We start from the raw sequence: 22,275 nt of genomic DNA, 5'->3' as shown, positions 1-22,275 counted from the left end.
CGAGTTTAAGTTCGTTTTCGAGTATATATTCGAATACGAGTTGAGTTTAAATTTGTTGAATATATATTTTAAGATTAAAGAAGAAAATTGGTCCATAATCAATAATACTTGCTTATATGCTGTATAACTTCCTAAGGGTAATGCTGTATAACTTTTGTATGTAGCTGTAGCAGGATCGATCCAACTTCCTAAAACTTTAAGGAGTTTTATGAATTTATTTATAACAAAAATAAAAGAGGTGTGAGTTGAGAAAGCCAAAAGATATTTGTTAGTAAAACTAACATTATTAAATGAAATTTATTAATCTAACAACTTTAGCTTGAATTAAACATAGGATTTAATTTTCATTTGATGACGCATATAATAGGAGTGCATGATGCAGTTAAACAGAAGTAATGCTTCATTCAATAAAATTAAAGGTGTAGCATGAGAGAGAGATGTCATCATAAGGTTAAATGATTTTTTTAATCATTTTTCTATAGTCTTAAACATAGATAATTGAACAGTTTTTGCTAATAAAATAATATTTTTGCCAATAACTTATGGTTACAAACCTTTAGACATAAATATAGTTGCAATTTGTTTTTATCCATTCACCAAACATATTGCTAATGAGAAAATCTTCCATATCAGTTTACATAAAGGATAATAATATTTTGATTCTTTTAATGAATATAATAGATTTCAAAACAAGTAATGTTTTGATTTTCTCATAATTGTTTTTAGAAGTTTTATGGTTATAAAAAGATTTTAAAAAAGTAATTACAAATTGATATAATTTCATATACTATGTTAGATTTATTTTACAATAAAAGTAATTTTACAATATAACATATCACATCAAGCCATACTGGTTTGTGAATTTATTTTTGTGAGATCTTCTCGTGGTTAAAACATTTTTTTTTTCAAATGAGTTGTGAGTTTTTGTTGCTTTGAGCTGAGAAATTTGTAAATAATAGTGAAATAGTTTGAGTAATTACTTTTATGAAATTTTTAGAAAGGAAAGAGAAAAAGTTGAATAAAAAATTATAAAATTAAAAGAAGGTTGGAATATATTCATCATCCATTTTCTTATCATCCAATGATATGGTATTAGATGAGAGGTTCATAAGTGAAATATAATAAATAGTTTTCAATAATCTAATGCCACATCCTGGAATAATAAGAGGACGAGGATGATTAAAATGATAAGTAGCATTACTCAATTTATTAATATTATTTTTATTTTGTAATTTGAAAAAATTAAATTATTTTTTGTGTTTGTATGGAAGTTTTAGAAAGTTGTAATGATTATATAATAATTAAACAAAAAAGTTTAAAATTTAAAATTAAAAAATATTTGTGTTGAAATAGTATTTAGATGTTAAAATAAGATAAGATGAAATGAGAGAATTTTAAAAGTTTGGGAGACCAAACAGGCCTAAGAGTTTGTGAGACGTTGAAATTGATTGGAATTGTGAAGGATAGAATCCTTAAACATCATAATTAGATATAATAATTATGCTCTGGAAACCGAATGAGTATTATTATCATGTTTGCTTGAAGCCTACTCAGTGCAGTTTTCCACGTTAATGCAAAATTTGATCTATTAAATGCAGAAAATAGCCTTATTTGACAAAAACTGCTTGAAGAGTGGAAGTTCTTATCATTTCAACTATTAATCGTTTATGGTTTTATCATTTGACCCAAAAAAATTGGAAAAAATACTAATCATCATGACATGGAACTATTACAATATAAATCCATATACAACACATTTGAAGAGTTTGAAAAATTCTATTTGCAGTTTCTACTTGAGGATTGTATGTGCAGGCTCTTTATTAAAAGAGAAAAAAATATGATTTTAAGATGGATATTTTAGTAATTTTAAAAAATTTTAAAAATGAAATTTCTTATGCCTGCATTACAGTTCCTAAATAGAGATTGTACGTAGCATTGTTCATGTTCTATTTTTCTTTTTCTTTTAATATGACCTTGTAGGCTGGTAATGTCAGGTTAAGCAGTCCATCTGAATAGTAAACTCAAATAACGAGTAATATTTTTTGAAAAAGTCTAGTTACAAGCACACTTATGTATTAATATGTGTATCAATTTATTGTGATTAGTCAAAAAATAAATTTTATTAAAAACAGTATTAATTTAACTTTTAAATATGAAAGAATCAATATTGGTACACAGATTAGTACACAACTTTATTTGTATAAAACAAAACTCATATTTTTTAGATATTAAAGATCAAAAGCATAAAGTTGATCTGACAGCCAAAGAATTATGAAATCCATTGTTCAAGTGAGGGGACAATGGCATAATGGTATGGCATCAAAGTCAATAAGATTCAACTTAGGTGGTAATGGTATTGCATCCAATTCATTAGCAGCTTAAATCTGATTTAGTGGAGGTTAGGTATAACCGCTGGAAGAAAGGACGACTCCATGATAATAACTCTTCTCTCTCACTTTTTAATCACCACACCTCTCTCCCCACCCACCAAAAATATCAACAATTTCGAATAACAAAAAGAGTTTAAACCACAAAAAGAAACACACTAATATGAAATAATTATTCGTGCCAGATGCCAATAAAAAAAAATGGCAATAATGTCACAAAATCAGTAAAGAATGTGACATTATCCATCAACTTTTAAATTTATTATTTTGAAAATAAATCTACTCTAAAAGTTGATAAACAATATTATTGTGCTTTTGACCTGTCTAAAATCATACAAGACAATATTTAAGTAGTTTAACAAATTGCCTACGTCCATTAGAGCCTCTTTTACTAAGTTTATATGAAATTATAAACACTCAACAAATTTCTCTCGCATATCTTCTCTTTATCTAATTTTTACCCACACAAGTTTATATATATAAGCTCTCCTTTTATAAGAGAAGCTCTCCTGAACATCAACATTAATTAATGGTGAGCTAGCAACTAGAGTTGATCTTCAACCCATAGGACGGTGCTGATTTTCAATTTGGACGGTGGACGATGCATGTGCAGCAGCTGTTTAATCTCTCCATTCACATTTAAGTGGCTATTTTCAACAAATATCACATCGACAGTGCAATGAAAGTGGAATATGAATACGTAGTATACAACATATGTAACTCACTGGTTGGTGCTAATTGGAATATCAATTTCATTTTGTAGGGCACAATGTTAAGGGGGTGGGAGGTCCCAACTTTGGTACAAACCATCACCTAACCAGGGACTAAAAATGGCGAAAGGCATGGTCTCTATACGATATGACAAAGTGCTTCACACAAGTGGGTCTGCGCCACATCTCTAACCCACTAAAAGCATAGTATTTGTGGATAGATTTTGTTGTAGACAATCCAACAAGTCCTTAAAAAAGAGAGAAGTGAGCTCTATGGTTAGGAAAATGTTGCATGTTGCACCATTGTCATGTTCGAATTCTATTATGACGTAATATTTTCCATCAACCCTTGAATTTTTTTTATTTTAAATAACAAGCTTAATGATCGATAGACACTATTATATCAATAAAGTGAGATGAAAATGTAGTATATATTATCGACAGCGGTTATGGCTCTAAGATCATAAGAAGATACCCATTTTCAGTATTCCAGCCTATTGAACAATTGATTGCATCATTGCCATGCATTCATAAATAGGTAGAAACAAATGAGAAGTAGACACTAAACAAGTTAGGATGAACCTCTATTATGAATACATTGACAATAGAAGTATTGAATAAAGCTACATCTAATACTTAATACTTGGGTAGAGTTTCAACATCAACAGGAATTTCTCCTCCCATTTTCCATCTCTCATTCTTCTTTCTCGTCTTTTGAATAAGGTGAGGGCCTAAGACATCAAGAAAACCTTAAGCACCGTCCCAGCTACCTATGGATAGCTACAGAAATCCCATTTCACATTCTGTTCTGGTCTCTGTTTTGTCAAAGATGAAAATAAAAGGCTCGGTATTTCTAATTCAAATACTCAATGCTCATTTTCCTGATCAATATTCGAAGCTTTAGGAGTACATTATTACTAAGCATTTCCTTTTATTACGAGGAATCTAGAGATTATGCAAACACAACATATTTTTTACTGTTACCCTGGACTCATGTAACACATCCCCATGGCACGAATCAGGTAAATCATCAGCTTTTTATTAAAAGGACTGTGACCCCTAGGAAGTTTGAAGAGAAAGTGTTGCTGTGCCTAGGAGGGAAGGAGGGAGAGGCACCATAAAAAGAAACACACAAAGGAAGATGAGAATAAGCTCCAAGGGAAAAACAACACACGTTTTCAGGTACTAAAAGCATGAAATTAAGTACTGAGACAACCGTATTCTGAAGGAAAGACTTTGAGGTTCAAGAAAATAGTGTAGGATGAGTGAATTTTGAAAATGCGGCGGTTTCTAATCATGTGACTGCACAATGGAAATTATTGAGAGAGTTTCTGTAGTCTTTACAGATACAGAATACATATAAAGGTCTAGGCGGCTTCAATTTTGATGAATTCAGTTCTTAGAGGCAGATTCTATCAACTGCATCTTGAAAGCCTCAACTTTACTTTTCTCGAATAATCCAGTACAACCTAAAAAATGTTGCAAATAATTTCCAAATAATCTGCAGCCAATGCTCTCGTATCCTTAAGACAAATATAAATGATTAAATCTACATTTATCCATCAGCTTAAAATTTTTGGACAAGTAGTGATTTCACACTTACTGATACAGTTTGTTTAAGTCTACAAATCTAAATCCAACTTCTAACCAAAAACGACCGCTTTAATACTTTTAAAAGAAAAATAGTACACAACAAGACGATAGAAGATCGTCCTAAAATGGACTACAAACACAAGAGAAGACAGAAAATAATCTCAAGTCAGGGTGATAAGATGGATAGAGTATGATGGTCTGATACCATACACAGAGCTTGAATGGAATACGAACTTTTTTGTTTTGAATGGAATACAACCTTAAGTACTAGAACCCAAGAACTGAAATAGAAACTTCAGGTTACAGGTTCTAATTGCAGGCACACATCCCTAAAAACATGTGGCTATCGTTTTTTATTAGCACCGGGTGTCTGAGAATAATGTTCCGACTAATCCCGGCAGTGCACAAGCTCCCAGCAAGGAGTTTTGCGCAAGTGCACCTTGGATAATTCAAGGGAAAAATCTCTCAGTCCAATGGTCCCTAGAGATTGTTCACACCCAAGAGAATTTGAATATTAGATGTGGGGGGAGCATACCCTCAAATCCTAGGCCTTTACCACTTGAGCCAACCCCTATGGGTCAAAACCATGTGGCTATTGTCTTGGAACAAAGATGGTGTATCAACTGAGTTGAGACCCACATTATAGGATATCGATCCCAATACAGTATTTTTACAGTTCAAAATTATTTTAGGTTTAGGCCTAACATGCCACACCAGAAAAGTAAAAAAAGAACAAGATATTGCCCATGATCCAATATAAGATCGAAGTCACTAGCATAATTCTTCCTGATCATTTATATAGAATGGTCCAGACCATTTTCGGGTCGTTTCTGTCAATAAGGTCAGGTATCTTTCATTTAAATTGACCAGATCGGTATTGGAGATAATATCAAATCAATAATTTGATTTAACTATCATCCTGATTTGATTTTCTTAATCATCAAATCTAAGACGAATGCATGGTACCTGTGTTTACTCTCGTAAATTATGTGACAAACTTTAACCTGTGACATGGGAATGGTCTGTCTCACTCCAACGCCTAGCATTTAATAAACAAAATAGAAAATAAAAAAGCTATGAAATGATCCAAAAAGGCATGCCACCTCAATGATTATATAGCTTCTAACTCATAGGATTGATGAAAGATACGAAGCTTTACCGAATTAATCATAAAGAGAAAAAAAAAAAAATGAAGTGTATTCACTGTACCCAGAAAAGTTCATGTTCAGTTCTCATTAGCAGAATCTGCGTGCTCTGCACTAGTAGGGGTTGACTCAATCGATTTATCTCCAGACTCGGCACCCTCCTCTGCTCGTTGTTTAATAGATTGTCTACTTCGTGCCACTCGAATTGGTCTTCCCATAAACATCTGCAGGACAATTACTCAGAATTTCTTGACTAGAAATAGACTAATAAAATTCAGAAGGATTGGAATCAAGCATAATAAACATGCCCACATCCATATTCACCACTCATAAATGCAAATGATTCAGCACAGCCCAAATTACCTTCCCTTGGAAAGCAGGAAGAGCTTCGTCGGCATCTTTCTTGGATTTGAAAGCCACAAATCCATACCCAGAGGACTTTCTTGGATTATCATGAAATATAACTTGCGCAGAAACAACGTCACCACTCCCTGAAAAGAACTCTCTGAGATCTTTTGACCTTGCTTCAAACGGCAAATTTGCCACAAACAAGTTGAACGTTACTGGGCTTGGTTGCACGGGAGGGGAAGGGGAAGGTCTCTTCTTTCGTGCTCTGGCATAAGTGACCTTTATAGTTCGGCCCTCTAACTCCTAGCATACATCGAAAAGAAAATCCAGCAACTCAACAAGATGGCAAGGAAACTACAAGCAAATAATCTTGTGTATAGTCGTGGAAAAGTGGTAAGAAAACTAAAAATTAAAGCCTTGAATCCGATGTTTTTATTCCCGAATTCGCTTCTGCTCAGCAACCCGACTGACGTAAAAGTTAGAGGTATGTACAGGAGAAACAGGAAAATAAAAACACAAAACGCTTACATAGGATACGAGATTGTTGAGAGCCGTACGAGCCTCCTCAGGCGAACCCATAGTGACAAACGCTAAGCCTCTGTTTTTGGTCTTGTTATACATAGAAAGCTTAACCAACAAAGCAAAATACCGCAAACCCAGATCAGAAAACAACGAGACAACAGAAACAAAAGTGCTAAAAAAAACAAAAGCCAAAAACCTCAACGTCCAGGACCGTTCCATGCTTCTCGAAGAGAGCGCGAATGTCTTCAACAGTACAAGTCCATGGTACGTTCTGGGCAATCAATCTGGTTCGGGAAAACTCTTCGGTCGGTACTGGTTCCGAGTCATCGCTTTGTGTGGAGACAGAATCAAGAGCCTGTTCTTGCGCGGTAGAAGAGAAATACAAAACGAAGTTTTTTACTCTTTTGGCCTTAGCGGAAAGGGTATGCGTATGGGCAGGAGAGGGATGAGAGAGGGAGGAGAGAGCGCAAGAAAAAGGAAGATTATAGGTGATAGTATTAGAAAAAGGTGTGCGTGAGAAGTTCCGTTGCTCATAAGGGAAGCGAGTATTCGAGGAAGAGTACAAAAACCGAAGAGCCATTGATCCTTGGAAGAGAGACTCTGAAGAGAGTGTTGGCTTTTTGGTCGTGCTTTCATAGACGCAGAGGGAGAAGCCGAGAAGGGGGGTTTTGGATAAGAAAGCGAAGTGTTGGCTGTCGAGTTAGAACGTGGTCGTTTGGCCTGATGTTATCTTAACTGAACACTACGTCGTATTATCCAGACGCGTATTAAATGATGTGAAAAAAAAATGATATTATATGTTTAGTTGTTCTTGCGCATTCTACTAATGTAATTAATTAGATTATCTTTTTAATATAAAATAATTATTTTAATCAATTATATCAATAAAATAAATAAAAAATACTTAAAAATAATTGTAATATCAAGCATTTCACAAAAAATAATTTCAAAGGAATTTTTAAATTTTCCATTCTTGAATACACAGCAGTTCCCTATGGTTGACTTTTCAAGTTGTTTTCCTCAAAACATCGTGTCCTCACAACAAAACGTACAAAAAAAAAAAAAACTTACATATCCATGTATTTTTTTCATCTGTACATTACTTTTATTAAAATAAATAAAATACAAGAAAAGAAAAAATGGTATGAAAAATGACGTGAAAATATGTAAATTTTTTGTACATTAATTTGTTATGATTAAATTTAGCATTTTCCAAAATGTAGTTTAGATTTTAGAACGCAATTCGGCAAATCATTCGTACCGTTCAGTTTACTGAAAGTTCGAGAATGCTATTATGCTACACTACCCTATTTGCATGATTGACTTGCTAATTTAAGTGCAGTTTGAAGAGTAAAATGAGAAGGGTGATTTTAGATAAAAATTAAAAGTAGAATAAAATATTATTAGGATGTTATTTTTTAATATTATTATTATTTTGGTATTTAAAAAATTTGAATTGTTTATTATATTTTATGTAAAAATTTAAAAAAGTTACAACAATGAGATGAGATGCGATGAAACATTTTTACTATTCAAACGGAGCCTTAATCACAAAGTATAATGATATCAAAGGGTTTGTTGATAGACATAATTTGTAAAATTGTTCTATATCAAACAATTCTAAAGCTTGATGGAGAATTTTACCTTAATTCTTTATTCTGAATCTTGAATGAGGTCTTTTTTGGTGCCTCAAATGAAGTCTGTCTTATTTGAAACCTTTGAGATGGTCATTATGATACCTCCGTAAAGGTCTTTTTTGTGCTTTTATGGATGTCTTGTTACGCTATTCCTGACACCCGATGCCCAAAAAAAAAAAAGAAGAAGAAGAGAGAGAGATGGAGGTCTTGCAGAGATCAGTATTAGGCCTTATAAGATGGTCTTATAGATATTGGCCTTGCTGGTAGTCTCTAGCAAGAACTTGGTTTCTTTCCTCCTCAATAATCGGTAGAGGGTCTTATGAAGATTGTGACACAGGAGACCACTTTCCAGTAGCAAAGGAATTGTGGAAAAAATGGTAAACAAAAAAAGAAGAAGAAGAATGCTACATGTACCAAAACTCTCCATTTAACCTAATAGGCAGGCGTACAAACTCCCCCATCCAAGCAAGTGATTTTGGCAACACAGCAAACCATAGTTCCATAGAAAAATACACAAGGTTTTGCGATCTCCAAGGGAAAGCAAGAACAAATCAAATTTATTACAGATACTGTGACAAGGTTCAAATAAAACTCATATAAGATTGCCGAGGAAGCTCTCATCAAAATTCACATTTCAAATGTCAGACCTTTCCCTATAGTGCCAACTCAGACAATAACAAGATCTGTAATCTTTCTCAGCTACGCTTGTTTTAAGTACTCTTCTAACGATTGATGTTGCTGTCGATCAGGAAGAAAGCCCTTCCTTTCCTAGAAATCTTAGTGACCGAAAAAAATGTTCAAGATATTCTAAATTGTAAATGCCACTGTGAATACAGAGAATTACCAAGGGGGAAGAAGAGAACATCAGAAATATTTATGAAATTCAGTTAGAACTTGTGCATCTTAGGGTTAGGGGAGTTGTATTGCAAGATTGACAGGGGCTGTCTCGTTGACTCTAGATCATTGAAATCAAGCTTCTTCTCAATTGGGCTGCTCATCTTGGGGCTCGATTTTCGCTTGTTTGACTGCAAATAAGTAGATTATAATATTAGGCAACATAAACAGAAACATCAAGCCAACGTAGTAGTATCAAAACATGCATTTTTTCTATTGTTAATAAGTAAATCATGCAAGTTATTCTTCTCCAGTTCTTCTTCTCACCTTGGCAGAAGCACTGCCAGTGTGTTTCCCACCAGAACCATGATTGTTTCTTTCTTTCTGGAATTGCCTCAGTAACCTTTTATTCTCTGCATCCAAGATGTTATTTTCTTCAAACAGCATTTTGACCTGCATATATCAAAGACATTTGAAATTATTACACGGAGAACACACAGTCCAATATGCGCATGTGCACACATGGGCATGCACAGTTCCCAGGTGTGGGGGCGCTGGTGGCTAATCTATTTACTACTGAACTCACCTCCTCTTCAGCTCTATTAAGGTTGACCTTTAAGCGTTCCTTATCTTTCTCGAGTGTATTCACTTCAGCAGCTAGTGATAGAGCCTTCTGCGTTGATGGCCTCAAACTAACACAATATCATAGGAAATTTTCACTAATGATCATGAGAAACTAACATGTGGGCAACGTTTTATGATGATCAATCTTCTAAAGACATTGGAATGATATGTAAAACAAAGTGAGCAAACGTTTTATGATGATCAATCTTCTAAAGACATTGGAATGATATGTAAAACAAAGTGAGCACTAACTCAATCAGCCAAGAAGAAGGAACGATGTCGAAGTCAGAAAAATACTCAACAATTCAACAACTTTAGCAAAATTAGACATGAGTCAAAATCAAAGAAAAATACTCACCAATTCCACATCTTTAGCAAAATTTGACATGACTCATGTCTGCTATTGGCCTCCAAGAAAGCATGTGCTGGGGCAACATCATCTTTACTGATCAATGTGGTTAACACTGACTCAAGTAAATTGTTCTCGATAATTGTTTCCTCAGAGGATGAATCAACCTTCAAGTTAACAGAAAGTGTAGGTTTGTTAGCCTTCATTTAATTTAGGACAGAATCAAAACGTCTAAATAGGTCTACCTGTTGAAAATTCGTTATTGAGACAAGGAAAGAAATAATAAAAAGACACACAACTAGCACATGGCTTCAGCTAAAATCAAGTTTTTCAATAAAAACCTACACTGTTATTAGCCTCCTTTGTACCTTAATTAAGAATTTATTGGTGTACACGTTAAATCTGAATCATCCATCTATCATGCAGGGGCAGACACTGTTATACTAAAAGAGTTTATAAAGAATTAAAAAAGAACTGTTTTTTTTTTTTTTTCTAAATTCACCTCCAATGCGCTTACAAACTCCTCTGATCAAACAAAATAAAATCCCATCCTAATCGATTGAAATACAGCCCCAATTAAATTCCCCAGGTACCCTTTCTCTTGCAATTTTTCTCACAATTAAGACAAAAAACCATACAAATAGATCAAGAAAAAAAATAGAGGGGAGATTTAAGAAATTACCGAACGCATGTCGTAGTCGTGCTTGTAGAACTGCAGTTCATCCGACAACCTTCTGACCTCCTCCTCTAACTCATGAACTCGAATTTCGGCCTCCTTGGCACGCTCATCGGCCTCGTTCCCAAAATCCATCAAAGCTTCGCGGTCTTGATCGTATAGCGAGCACTCCCTCTCCCATTTCTTACACTGACTTAAAAGATTCCCACACTCCATAGCCAATTTCTGATTCTCCTCCACGAACTTCTTCAATGCTTGTGCATTCATACTCGATTCAGCCTTCAAAATCAAATGAATAGTTTAAACCCGAAAAAAATAAAATATTTAAAACAAAAAAGAAGAAACCACATATATTATTCGTAGGGTTGTAGCGTACGAACCCTAATTCGCTCGATGACGTCTTCTTTCTCCTGCAATTTGTTCTGGAGGGAAAGGCACCGGTTGCGGAGTCGGCGTTGTGTGTCTTCAAAGGCGCTAAGCTTCAACAAAAGAGTTCGCTTGGATACGGGGAGACCTAGTGAGTGATCAATGGATTCTTTAATGTAATCGTCGAGTTCTTGGGGGGGATCCATCCTCAGAAACTCCTTAGCCCGATCAAAGCCCTAGAAACCTCAAGAACCCGAATTTTACCGTTGGAAATGGAACCTGTCCGTAACTCCGCAGATCGTGAGGCGGTAACTAAATCAGGGATTGATTTCGGATATCTTTCTGATCCTTTGGGGAATTAAAACGCTAGAAACGGGAAGGGGGATCGGAAGGGGAGGGACAAGAATTGATGGAGGATAAAAGGAATGCGAGAGCCAGAGAGAGAGAGAGAGAGAGAGAGAGAGGGTCCTGAAAACCAAAAATGGACTAGGTTTTTTCCGTTTGGATTACTGAAAAGTTTCTTCTACCCTTCCGCAGCGTCTCTCAGTCGAATTTCAAATAAAAGAGGAGAGTAGCCGTTGGGGTGCGTTTTCAAATGTCATCAATTTACCGGGCCCACATGTGATTGGCTCGTAAGATACTGGGAACGGAGCTATTAAGAATAAGAATAATGTTATTTCTGTCTTATCCCTGTTGATTCTTATTACGTTTACGTTTTATTATTTTTTAAATTTTAAATTCTTAATCAAATAAAATAAACAATATCTATTTTACCATCAGTTAACGTAGCAATTGGCGTTTTATGAGTAACATTAAGGCCGTTTCGGCAGTAGAAATATTTCATATTATTTTATCTTATTATTATAATTTTTTTAAAATTTTTATACAAAATATAATAAATAATTTAATTTTTTAAATATTTTAATAATATTTTATTCAACTTTCATATAAAATCATCTCATTTCATCCAACTATTTAAACTGCAATTAATTCATTTTAGTTTTGTTATGTGCAAGTTGGTATTTTAACATATCACTTAGAATAGTGCTATAGCTACAAATGGATTATATAAAAATGAACTCATAAATTAACGTGATTTAATGTATCCGTCAAATATACTTTTCAATAAAAGTAATTTTACAACTTGAAAAACCATATCTAACCATATCAGTTTTTAGAATTATTTTTATTTAATTACTTTGTGGCTAGAGTATTTCTCTATCCCTTAATAGTAAAGAGTACTTGACGCCTTCAACGCACTAGAATGAGATTGAAGATGGGGAACCTTATGAGTCTATGGTACCTAACAGAAAAGAAGTAAATGAGAATCGATATGGAGACTAAAAGTGCATATTATGGTGAAGCAATTTCTATGGAAAGCAGAACATGATATACTTCCAACTAGAGAAAATATGTGTAAGTAAAAGATAAAAGAAACTGATTTATGCCTAGTATGCATGTGAGAGACAAACAAAAACTATAATTCATGCACTATGGAGTTGTCCTGCAGCTAATGATGTTTGGGGTGAATCCAATTGTCCAGTTAAAAAATGGTCTAGTATGGAAGTCTGGGGCTATGGAAGAGATTAAATATTGAAGGCATGGAGTTAGAGGTTACACAATGAGAAGGACCTGGTTTAGAAGGAATTCTCTTTTGTCTTAAAAATAAATTTGAACATCCAAGGAAATTGTTCCAGTTAGCTAAACAAAGCCTTGAAGATTAGTCTAGCACAAAGTACCATAAAGGAAGGGATCCACCTGGAGATGCAGGAAGACAACAAGTAAATTGGAAAAAACCATCTGTGCTGAAGTTTAAAGCCAATTGGGATGCTGTAGTGGATAACAAAAATAACAATGGAGGAATAGGGGAGGTGAATAGAAACAATGAAGGGGAGCTTATGGTCTCTTTCTGTTTAAATGCTAAATCACTATCTGAATCTAAACGAGCTCTAAGTAAAATATATGACTTGTAAATAAATTCTTTTCATTTTAATTTAGATTCTTGAATTTTTAATTGATTTTAAACTTCTCATGATGATTGCATCTATAGAGCTTATTACAAATGTAAGATTTGTTAGTTTAACTTTGACAAATTCATATATAATTAGAGATTATAATTAAACTATATTTATGAACACAAAGAAAGATTTCAATAATGTAATTATTTCTCACAGAAATAACAAATTAATCAAATAGCTTGTAAACAAGTTCGAAAATCATTTGAAAAATAAATGAATGATTTGAACATATACTATAGTTTAATGATAAGTTCAAGCTTGCCTTGTGTTGATAAAAATTAAACTAAGTTTAAATACTCAATACTTGTTCAAATTTGAGTCGATTAACCTGTATATTTCAGCCTTGAAATAAGCCATAATCGAATCCGAATGATAGAAAAACTTTGAGTTTTACAAAATCTTGCATTCTCTTTTTATTTGATATGTATTCAAATTGAATATTTTATGTTCTGAATCGCATTAAATAAAGTAGTTTGGATTTTGACTGATTGTTATTGGTATTTATTATCCCCACATCATACAATAATATATAATTTATCCTTTTATTTAAATACACATATTTTCATATCAATACGTATTTAAAGAGCAATAATACACACAATACAGTCAAAATCCATCAGGACTGGAATCCATCATTTTACACTCGTTTTTCTTTGGATTCCAGCTACAAATAGAGAGAGCGCATTTAATAAAAAAGTAACATCATTTCAATCTACCGTTCAACAAATTACAAGGCAAGGCCTACAACCTGCGCTGTAACTGTAATGTCGTTTCTTGTTTACTGTTGCTGGCCATTTCCTGGTTCAAAGATGGACTCCACTTTGTCCTCCATTTCTTGAACCTGCAAATTGTACATGGATATAAACTGTTACCACCAAGAAATGTTTTGGTTGTTTCCACAGCTTTATATGATTATCTAGGAAACGCCCTCAACCGATTGGCAGCCATATATGAAGAAGCAATCAGACTAGTCAATGAAGTTAAGAGTCTTATTGGTACTGCAACAAGGAATAAACAATTGAACAAGTGGGATTCTTCCCTAATATCTACTATTAATGTTGTCACCAACAGTGAGACTAATAGGTAACCTAAACAGAAATCTTTAGTTAGATTAGATAAAAGAGCAGAGGAATGCTATTTCTATTCTAAGTTTTATCATCCTCAATTTACAGAAACAATTTAAAACGTGCCACTGAAGCTATCAAGTGACAATTTGACAGGCTCCCACCTCTCAAACCAATAGCAAGCTATTAAGATATGATGTACATAACTAAAATTTATCTTATTTCCTCAGTTTAAGCTTTTAGAACAAGTGAAAATTTGACATGGTATCAAAACAGAAGTCTTGAGTTCGAAACTCTACCTTTACATTTTACCTCATTCAATTAAATATTACCTATACCCATCAACGTACATTTTTTAGACAAGTTGTAATTTAACAAGCAAATAGGATCACATGGACCCTGATGCATGCTGATTTAAACCAATGTTTCAAAACACTCTTGGTTGACATTGTTTTGTCTCACATTTGACATCACTGAAAAGAGGATATAAGAAAACTCAAGGTAATGCAATTACTAGTACTGGTGACGAAAGGGATTAGGAAAGACCTTGTCAATCATTCCATCTACTAAATGGGCATCCTTTGCTGTTTCTCTGGCTAAATTTTCGATAAACGTTGCAGCATCTTTTAGTTTTCCACCAGCCTGAACGTGATCGGCAACCTCTTCTGCTGCGTCCTCCACCTTCTCAGCTACCCTTTCTATTGTCTCTGCTACATCTTCTGCTATCTGCACCGCCGTGTCAACTTCACCTATAGGTTGAATCCAAGTTTGACATTAAACCCTCAACATATTGACAATGACAATGAGTGGTCTAATGCAAATATATACATTATAATTGGTAGAATGGTCAAGAGCAGCTTTGAGTTGCTTACTTTTCAGTTTCATTAATGGCCCCCATTTGAACCCCAAGAATGGCAGAATTACTGATGCAAGAATTCCAGCAATCCAAACATCCCTGTTAGGATTTTAACAATAATTATGAGAATAGTTTTGTTACTCATCATCTCCACACACTACATTTATTTATTTATTTTTAGTTTTATTCTTTTTAAATTAATTGAATTTTTTTACTTATCATCCATGCATTACAAATTTAGTAAGAGAAAAAAATAAAAAATGATGTGTGGTACATGGTGTAAGGATTATGAATAGAATTTATCTTACGAGAAAGAGGACAATAACAGGGAAAAAAAATCGCAAATCAAATAGATTATCAGTTATTTCTAAATAGTAAATACCATGAGCCCGGAGAGGGATTGGAAGGAACAAGAGGTCCAGGTTGTACACTGATATCGGCAGCCACGTCCCTATATCATTATATTCATATAGAACTTTAGACGAACATCATATGCTCAATAATAAATCATCCAGAAATTCTTTGGCATAATTAAAAACGAAAAAAAAAAAAATTAATACCACAGGTGTGCTTTTCTGACGATTAGATCTCCCAACCCGGTGCAGAGAAATTGCAAACCCTGACCCGTTCCAAGAAAACAGCTTTTGATATCGCGCCTTGAAGTAATCGGAAGAAGACTAGGATTACGAAATGAAGATGGGTATCTGGGAGAAGTGCCAATGGGAAGAGCAGGGCGCAAAAGAGATGAACATGATGCCGACATGACCTGCGATTATCTAGAAACCTCTATAACAGTCTGTGCAGTGCTGCTGTAATGCCAAAACAGTTTCTGAGATAATAGAAATTCGGAAAGAAGACGGAGAGATGGAGGAGGTTTGAACTTCCGGTTGGCAGAGAAAGTGCCTGCAAGAGAAATACAGTGGGAAAATTTTCACTGCGACGATGGCCGAGCCTGCAAAATATAATCGGTTGCAAGATGTCTTTCCCCCTTTTTGGTCACCAAGTCAAATCTTGTGCGGAGACAAGGAAGTCTTCCACTCAATCAAGATTTGTCACATTTTTTTTCTTCATAAAAAAGATGAATTACACGTTAATTTTCATTTCCACGTTGAAAACAAAACATTAGGAACATTGGAAGAAATTTCAGATTAAATGTGTTATGATAGGGTGAAAATTAAATAAAATATTAATAAAATATTATTTTTTAATAATATTATTATTAATTTAAAATTAAAAAAATTAAATTAAAATTTTAAAAATATATTTATTTATTATATTTTATATAAAAAATTAAAAAAAAATATAATAATAAAATAAAATAAAACGAGAGAAGGTTATACAACATAAATAATTTGCAAACCCAAACGATTCCTTAAATTTCTTCATAGAAATAATTAAACATGCTGGTAAAATAAAAGGGTAATGATAAAATTATCATTATTCTATTACTACTTTACCACTTATAATGTATTTATTTTTTTTTATTTTTTAAATATTTTTTAATATATTTAATTATTAAGAAAATTTTTTTAAAATATATAATTTTATTAATAATTACTTTTTTAATAATTAAAAAAAATTTAAAAAAAATAATAAAATATGTAAAATAATGATAAAGTTATCATTATTTAAAATAAAATAAACCGGCGGCGTCATTTATGTCTCTGGGCTGCCACGGCCCACTGTTGTCCATGACCGTACAAAACCTAAATAAAAGGAAAGGAAGAAAAAATCGTCGAACTTATTATCTACAATAACGGTGAGATTGAAACATTTAACCAAACGAAAGAGCAAATTTTATTTTTATTTTTTTTTTAAGAAAATAGTGAAGCCTTGTAGTCATCTTCGGACGTGGAAACGTAATTGTAATATTTGTAATTATGAAAGAAATGTAATATTTATAACTGTAGAGTGTGTAAATATTACATAATGATTTTAAAAAAAGTGAATAAATAAGATATTATATGAAAAAAATTAATTTTTTAATAATAAATCTTACTTTTTTTTCAAAAATATTATGCAACGCTTGTATTTTCCACGACTGTATATAGCATTACTCATTACGAAATTGTAGACACCTTAAATCCAACCAACAAATCCTAGATTGATGATTGATTTGCCCGTAAGAGAAATGCTAAACCCACACATGGGAGCTTCCGATAGTGTTTTTATTTATTTATTTAAGGATTAAGAAAATATTTTTTAATGATGTTATGAATTTAAAAAAATATATATATTTAAAAATGTTAAAAAAATACATAAAAAATATACTATTGGGGAGCTCCATGTGTGGTTGTAAAGCCACTCTGTAATATAATTTGATCAAGGGATTACAATAACCTCAATATCATTACGAGGAAATCTTTCTATCGGTCCGTCTACTGTTTCTTAAATAATAGTCCTCTAATAAAATTTTGCCATGTAGCTCATCCATTTTACATTCTATATACCTGTCTATAGTTGATAATTGTGAAAGAATTCATTTGGTAAAAAATCCTCCCTCCCTCTTCCAATGAAGCCTCCTCTCTCTCTAGAAAGGAAGCCTCACACATCTGTATTATGAAAATTGTAAACAAAGATGTTTCTCTTGGATCGTGCTAGTTCAACAACCATTGTAGCCTTTCCCCATGAATAGCCATGTCACCAACTGTATTTTGAATCTCCCCAACAGTAATTTTCAACTGATCATACTGCATCCTAACAATTCCCAAAGGCCAGGATGTTGGGAATGTATCAAATTCTTCATCTAAGATGTTGAGATCCTTATGGAAAATGTGATTGTCTAGTTGTTCTGGCCTCCATATGTGGTACCGAAGTATAATGAAGAAAAGGTTTAGGAGAAATGCAGGTAAAATGATCTCCAGGTACATGACCAGGATTATAAAAAAGATATGGACAAATATAGTTGTGACAAGTTTATCCCAGTTGCAAATCTGATCAACCAGTTGATAAAAGCAAATAACTCATACAAGATACTCCAAATCCTAGAAAAACTTGCATTGATCCTTCTCATATTCCACATCTAGGAGCCCTCATCCAACATGTACTCCACCACCCCTTTTGTACTGGTAGCTCAACCCCACTCAACTTCATGAATACAACTTGAGTTGTGCAATATTTGAGGTAATCAACTTGGCTAACAATGATTGGATGAAGATAGTGCATTTTAGGTAAAAGAGGTTGCGAGTACATATGCATCATCCTAAGCAAAGAGGAGCAACTGAACTTCATAGCCAAATGAATTTCACTCATCTTCTTTAGTCCATTGCCGTCGGACTGGCTGGTAGTATCGGAATGGCTTGGTGGCTACTGGATGGGTTTTCAAAAGGGGCACGGGTAGCAAGAAAGAGAATGGAAGGAAAATATAGGATGCTTTAGGTAATAATCTAATGCAATTGTTTATGGTTTTATTTTATACACTACTGAAATGTCAGTGTGTTATTGGCTACTACTCTTAAGACCTAAAACAGTCATGACCGCTTCAAAGCGAACTCTGTCATTATCTATCTCCCTATTAATCCTCATCATGACTCATAATTAGACCGGTTCCTGGTCCATATCTTATCTAAATGGGCCTGTGGCCCACATCAGCTTGGACTTATGGTCCATCGAATTTGTGGCTCGTGGTATATTCAAAGAGGCTTGCGGCCCGCATCAAAATGAACTCATGGTCCTTATGGCCAACAAGAAGATGCAATTTGGATCTGAGCTTAGCTCATGGAGTCATCCATGCTGCAAGAGGTCCAATAGAGAAATTTGATTTAAGTCGTTAAAGCTATAGGTGACCAAGGTCCAAGGAGACATGACTTTGCAGCTTGGATCTTGAATTGGTGTCAAGTGCCATACGAACGTCTAGATCAAGATCCACCACTTCAACATTTTAAAGAGACATGTTTCTCAACCTTGTTCCATTCAGAAAATGTAGTTTTTTTTAGGCTAATTTGGAAAATATTTCTTGCTCAAGTTAACACCTTCTTGTTTTTTCGCATTAATCATTGTCTCTTCTATTGTCTAATTGTTGCGACACTTGATCCCATATATACACATTGAAAATGAAAATCCATCAGCAGATGGTTAAATTTTTGTATTTTATTTACTTGTGTTATGACTGGAATCCATCATTTTACACTGGTTTTTCTTTGGAATCCAGCTACAAATAGAGAAAGAATGAAAAAAGAAAAGAAAAAAAAAATGCACGTCATTTCAATTTTCTGTTCAACAAATTACAAGTCAAGGCCTACAACCTGCGCTGTAACTCTAATGTCATTTATTGTTTACTTTTGTTGGCCATTTGCTTCTGTAGGCATCTCATTTCCTTGATCAACGGCTGCCACTGGTTCAAAGAATGACTCCACTTTGTCCTCAATTTCTTGAACCTGCAAATTGTATATGAATATAAACTGTTACTACCAAGAAATTATGTTTTGGTTGTTTCCACAGCTATATATATGATCATCTAGGAAACACCCGAAACCGCGTGGCAGCCATACATGAAGCAATCAGACTAGTCAATGAAGTTCGAGTCTTATTGGCACTGCAACAAGGAATAAACTATTGAACAAGTGGGACTCATCCCTAATATGTACTAATCTTGTCACCAACAGCGAGACTAATAGGTAACCAAACCAGGAAATCTTTAGCCAGATTAGATAAAGAGCAGAGGAATGCTATTTCTATTCTAAGTTTTATTACCCCCAATTTACAGAAACAATTTAAAACGTGCTACAGCAAGCTATCAAGTAACAATTTGACATGGTAAAGTCTGTGGTCATACATCATTTAGAGGCTCCCACCTCTGAAACCAATAGCAAGCTATTAAGACAAGTTGTTTTTCAACAAGCAAAGAGGATCACATGGACCCGGATGCATGCTGATTTAAACCGCTATGTTTCAAACACTTGGTTGACATTGTATCGTCTCACATTTGACATTACTGAAAAGAGGATATAAATAAACTCAAGGTAATGCAATTACTAATACTGGTGACGAAAGGGATTAGGAAAGACCTTGTCAATCACTTCATCTACTAAATGGGCATCCTTTGCTGTTTCTCTAGCTAGATTTTCGATAAACATTGCAGCGTCTTTTAGTTTTCCACCGGCCGGAAGGTGGTCGGCAACCTCTTCTGCTACATCCTCCACTTTCTCAGCCACCCTTTCTATTGTCTCTGTCACATCTTCAGCTATCTGCACCACCGTGTCAACTTCACCTATAGGTTGATTTAATGTCAATGACAATGACAAATTGAGTGGTCTAATGCAAATATATACATTATAATTGGCAGAATGGACAAAAACAGCTTTGAGTTGCTTACTTTTCAGTTTCATTAATGGCCCCCATTTGAACCCCAAGAATGGTAGAATTATTGATGCAAGAATTCCAGCAATCCAAACATTCCTGTTAGGATTTTAACAATAATTATAAGAAAGAAGAAAATACAGGAAATAAACCGCAAATCCAATAGATTATCAGTAATTTCAAAATACCATGAGCCAGGAGAGGGATTAGAAGGAACAAGAGGTCCAGGTTGTACACTGATACCAGCAACCATGCCCCTACATCATTATATTCATATAGAACTTAAGCCGAATATCATATGTTCAATAATAAATCATCCAGAAATTCTTTGGCATAATTAAAAACGAAAAAACTCCTACCACAGGTGTGTTTTGCTGACGGTTAGATCTCCCAAGCCGGTGCTGAGAAATTGCAAACCCTGACCCGTTCCAAGAAAACAGCTTTTGATATTGCGCCTTGAGGTAATCGGAAGAAGACTAGGATTACGAAGTGAAGATGGGTATCTGGGAGGAGTGCCAATGGGAAGAGCAGTGCGTAAAAGAGATGAACTTGATACCGACATGACTTGCGATTAACTAGGAATCTCTATAACAGTCTGTGCAGTGCTGCTGTAATCCCAAAACTGATCTAAGATGGAGACTTGGAGGAGGTTTGAACTTCAGGTTGAAGAGAACGTGCCTGTAAGAGAAATTCTGTTTGGGAAACTTTTTGATGGCGGTAATGGCCGAGCTTTCAAATATATAATCGGTTGCAAGATTTTCTTCTCATTTTTTTTTGCGTGGATGGGGATACCAGGTCAATCTTGGAAATGTTCCAAAGGTCAATTGCTCTAATCCGCGTCATCTGGATAATTTTTTATGACATTGAAGGCAAACATTAGGTACGTTCGTAGAAATCTCTGAAATTCCTTGCAGAAAATTAATTTAACGTGCTGGGCTTAGGAAAAAAAAAATAAAAATAAACGTGCTGGTGAAGAGAAAGTAACGACGGTGCCGCTGCCACTAATGACTTTGGGCTGCCAGGCTCGTACAGAACATAAAGAAATGGAAGAAAAAATCGTCGTACTTACCCTGTTTCTATTATACTATGTTGAGATTGAGACAGTCAACTAAAAAGGAGGAAAAAAGCGTGCACGTTTGCTTTTGCTTCTAGAATAATGCTAGGTTTATATATAATAATGTTTTTTTTTTTGAAAATTTTGCAATTAAAAAAGTATTATTTAATAATATTGTAAATTTCTTTAAAAAATATTTAAAAAATTCATAAAAGACAAAAAAAAAAAAAAGCTTAAAATTTTATTAGTTGTAAGGGTGTAATTCAGTCTAGTTTAGTTTTCGACAAAATTTAGGATCAAAACTGTATATATCGATTTAGTATTTTTCAAAACCGATTACGCATCGGTTATCTTTCGGTTTTACCAGTTTTCGGTCCAATTAGATTCGTTTTAATATACTATATACTATATTATATAATATATAATATAATACTATTGTGATAATATTATAATATATATTATAATTATATTATAGACTATAATGATATAAGATTTTAAAATTAAATATTAGATTAATTAGTAATTTATTATATAATATAAAAATATTTTATATATAATTATATATTATATGTAAAAATCATAACAATACAAAAAATTAAAATATATATATGAATGAGTTTGGTTTTAAAAAAAGAAAAACCAGAATCTTACCAATTTTAATCAATTTTAAGAAAAATAAAACTATTATCCGATCAAACCAAATTTGATACTAAATCCAACATACGGATTTGATCCCACCCGGTTTACCGGTTCTATCAATTTTTTTACATCCCTAATTAACGGGAGCCCAGCCG

The 22,275-nt window shown here is 33.7% G+C and overlaps 4 protein-coding genes across 4 annotated transcripts; all 4 read right to left on the bottom strand.

Annotated features, from left to right (window-relative positions):
* Nucleotides 1-5,772: 5,772 nt before the first annotated feature.
* Nucleotides 5,773-7,373, bottom strand: LOC122298446 (28 kDa ribonucleoprotein, chloroplastic-like). The gene is made up of 4 exons (XM_043108176.1): nt 6,902-7,373; nt 6,712-6,810; nt 6,199-6,486; nt 5,773-6,059 (listed from the first exon to the last, which is right to left on the bottom strand). Exons 1-4 carry the CDS (start codon nt 7,283-7,285, stop codon nt 5,916-5,918), a joined length of 915 nt encoding a protein of 304 aa, XP_042964110.1. The 5' UTR covers nt 7,286-7,373; the 3' UTR covers nt 5,773-5,915.
* A 1,371-nt stretch (nt 7,374-8,744) lies between these two features.
* Nucleotides 8,745-11,738, bottom strand: LOC122298556 (intracellular protein transport protein USO1-like). Its single transcript, XM_043108361.1, has 6 exons — nt 11,206-11,738; nt 10,832-11,104; nt 10,159-10,316; nt 9,763-9,868; nt 9,504-9,629; nt 8,745-9,367 (listed from the first exon to the last, which is right to left on the bottom strand). The coding sequence occupies exons 1-6, from the start codon at nt 11,395-11,397 to the stop codon at nt 9,230-9,232; spliced, it is 993 nt and encodes a 330-aa protein (XP_042964295.1). The 5' UTR covers nt 11,398-11,738; the 3' UTR covers nt 8,745-9,229.
* Nucleotides 11,739-13,768: 2,030 nt separating this feature from the next.
* LOC122298463 lies at nt 13,769-16,207 on the bottom strand. The gene is made up of 5 exons (XM_043108211.1): nt 15,690-16,207; nt 15,512-15,580; nt 15,146-15,228; nt 14,820-15,022; nt 13,769-14,050 (listed from the first exon to the last, which is right to left on the bottom strand). The coding sequence occupies exons 1-5, from the start codon at nt 15,890-15,892 to the stop codon at nt 13,988-13,990; spliced, it is 621 nt and encodes a 206-aa protein (XP_042964145.1). The 5' UTR covers nt 15,893-16,207; the 3' UTR covers nt 13,769-13,987.
* A 2,968-nt stretch (nt 16,208-19,175) lies between these two features.
* Nucleotides 19,176-21,440, bottom strand: LOC122298645. The gene is made up of 5 exons (XM_043108482.1): nt 20,787-21,440; nt 20,616-20,684; nt 20,444-20,526; nt 20,136-20,338; nt 19,176-19,505 (listed from the first exon to the last, which is right to left on the bottom strand). The coding sequence occupies exons 1-5, from the start codon at nt 20,987-20,989 to the stop codon at nt 19,404-19,406; spliced, it is 660 nt and encodes a 219-aa protein (XP_042964416.1). The 5' UTR covers nt 20,990-21,440; the 3' UTR covers nt 19,176-19,403.
* Nucleotides 21,441-22,275: the final 835 nt, after the last annotated feature.

This window comes from Carya illinoinensis, chromosome 16, assembly GCF_018687715.1.
Source record: "Carya illinoinensis cultivar Pawnee chromosome 16, C.illinoinensisPawnee_v1, whole genome shotgun sequence".
In the NCBI taxonomy this organism is placed as follows: domain Eukaryota; kingdom Viridiplantae; phylum Streptophyta; class Magnoliopsida; order Fagales; family Juglandaceae; genus Carya; species Carya illinoinensis.
Note: the sequence above shows the minus strand (reverse complement) of the source record. Positions and strands in the feature narration are given on the sequence as shown.

Bases quoted from the DNA above. Each gene is read 5' to 3' on its own strand.
- LOC122298645 (XM_043108482.1), bottom strand. From the start codon at position 20,989: ATGTCGGTATCAAGTTCATCTCTTTTACGCACTGCTCTTCCCATTGGC. The intron at 20,685-20,786 runs GTAGGAGTTTTT...ATAATGATGTAG, and splicing joins GTCAGCAAAACACACCTGTG to GGGCATGGTTGCTGGTATCA. The intron at 20,527-20,615 runs GTATTTTGAAAT...AAATCCTAACAG, and splicing joins AATCCCTCTCCTGGCTCATG to GAATGTTTGGATTGCTGGAA.
- LOC122298446 (XM_043108176.1), bottom strand. From the start codon at position 7,285: ATGGCTCTTCGGTTTTTGTACTCTTCCTCGAATACTCGCTTCCCTTAT. The intron at 6,487-6,711 runs GTAAGCGTTTTG...GATGTATGCTAG, and splicing joins TCAACAATCTCGTATCCTAT to GAGTTAGAGGGCCGAACTAT. The intron at 6,060-6,198 runs GTAATTTGGGCT...ATTGTCCTGCAG, and splicing joins TTCCTGCTTTCCAAGGGAAG to ATGTTTATGGGAAGACCAAT.
- LOC122298556 (XM_043108361.1), bottom strand. From the start codon at position 11,397: ATGGATCCCCCCCAAGAACTCGACGATTACATTAAAGAATCCATTGAT. The intron at 11,105-11,205 runs GTTCGTACGCTA...TTGATTTTGAAG, and splicing joins ACGTCATCGAGCGAATTAGG to GCTGAATCGAGTATGAATGC. The intron at 10,317-10,831 runs GTAATTTCTTAA...GTTAACTTGAAG, and splicing joins ACGACTACGACATGCGTTCG to GTTGATTCATCCTCTGAGGA.
- LOC122298463 (XM_043108211.1), bottom strand. From the start codon at position 15,892: ATGTCGGCATCATGTTCATCTCTTTTGCGCCCTGCTCTTCCCATTGGC. The intron at 15,581-15,689 runs GTATTAATTTTT...ATAATGATATAG, and splicing joins GTCAGAAAAGCACACCTGTG to GGACGTGGCTGCCGATATCA. The intron at 15,023-15,145 runs GTAAGCAACTCA...TTCAACCTATAG, and splicing joins GCCATTAATGAAACTGAAAA to GTGAAGTTGACACGGCGGTG.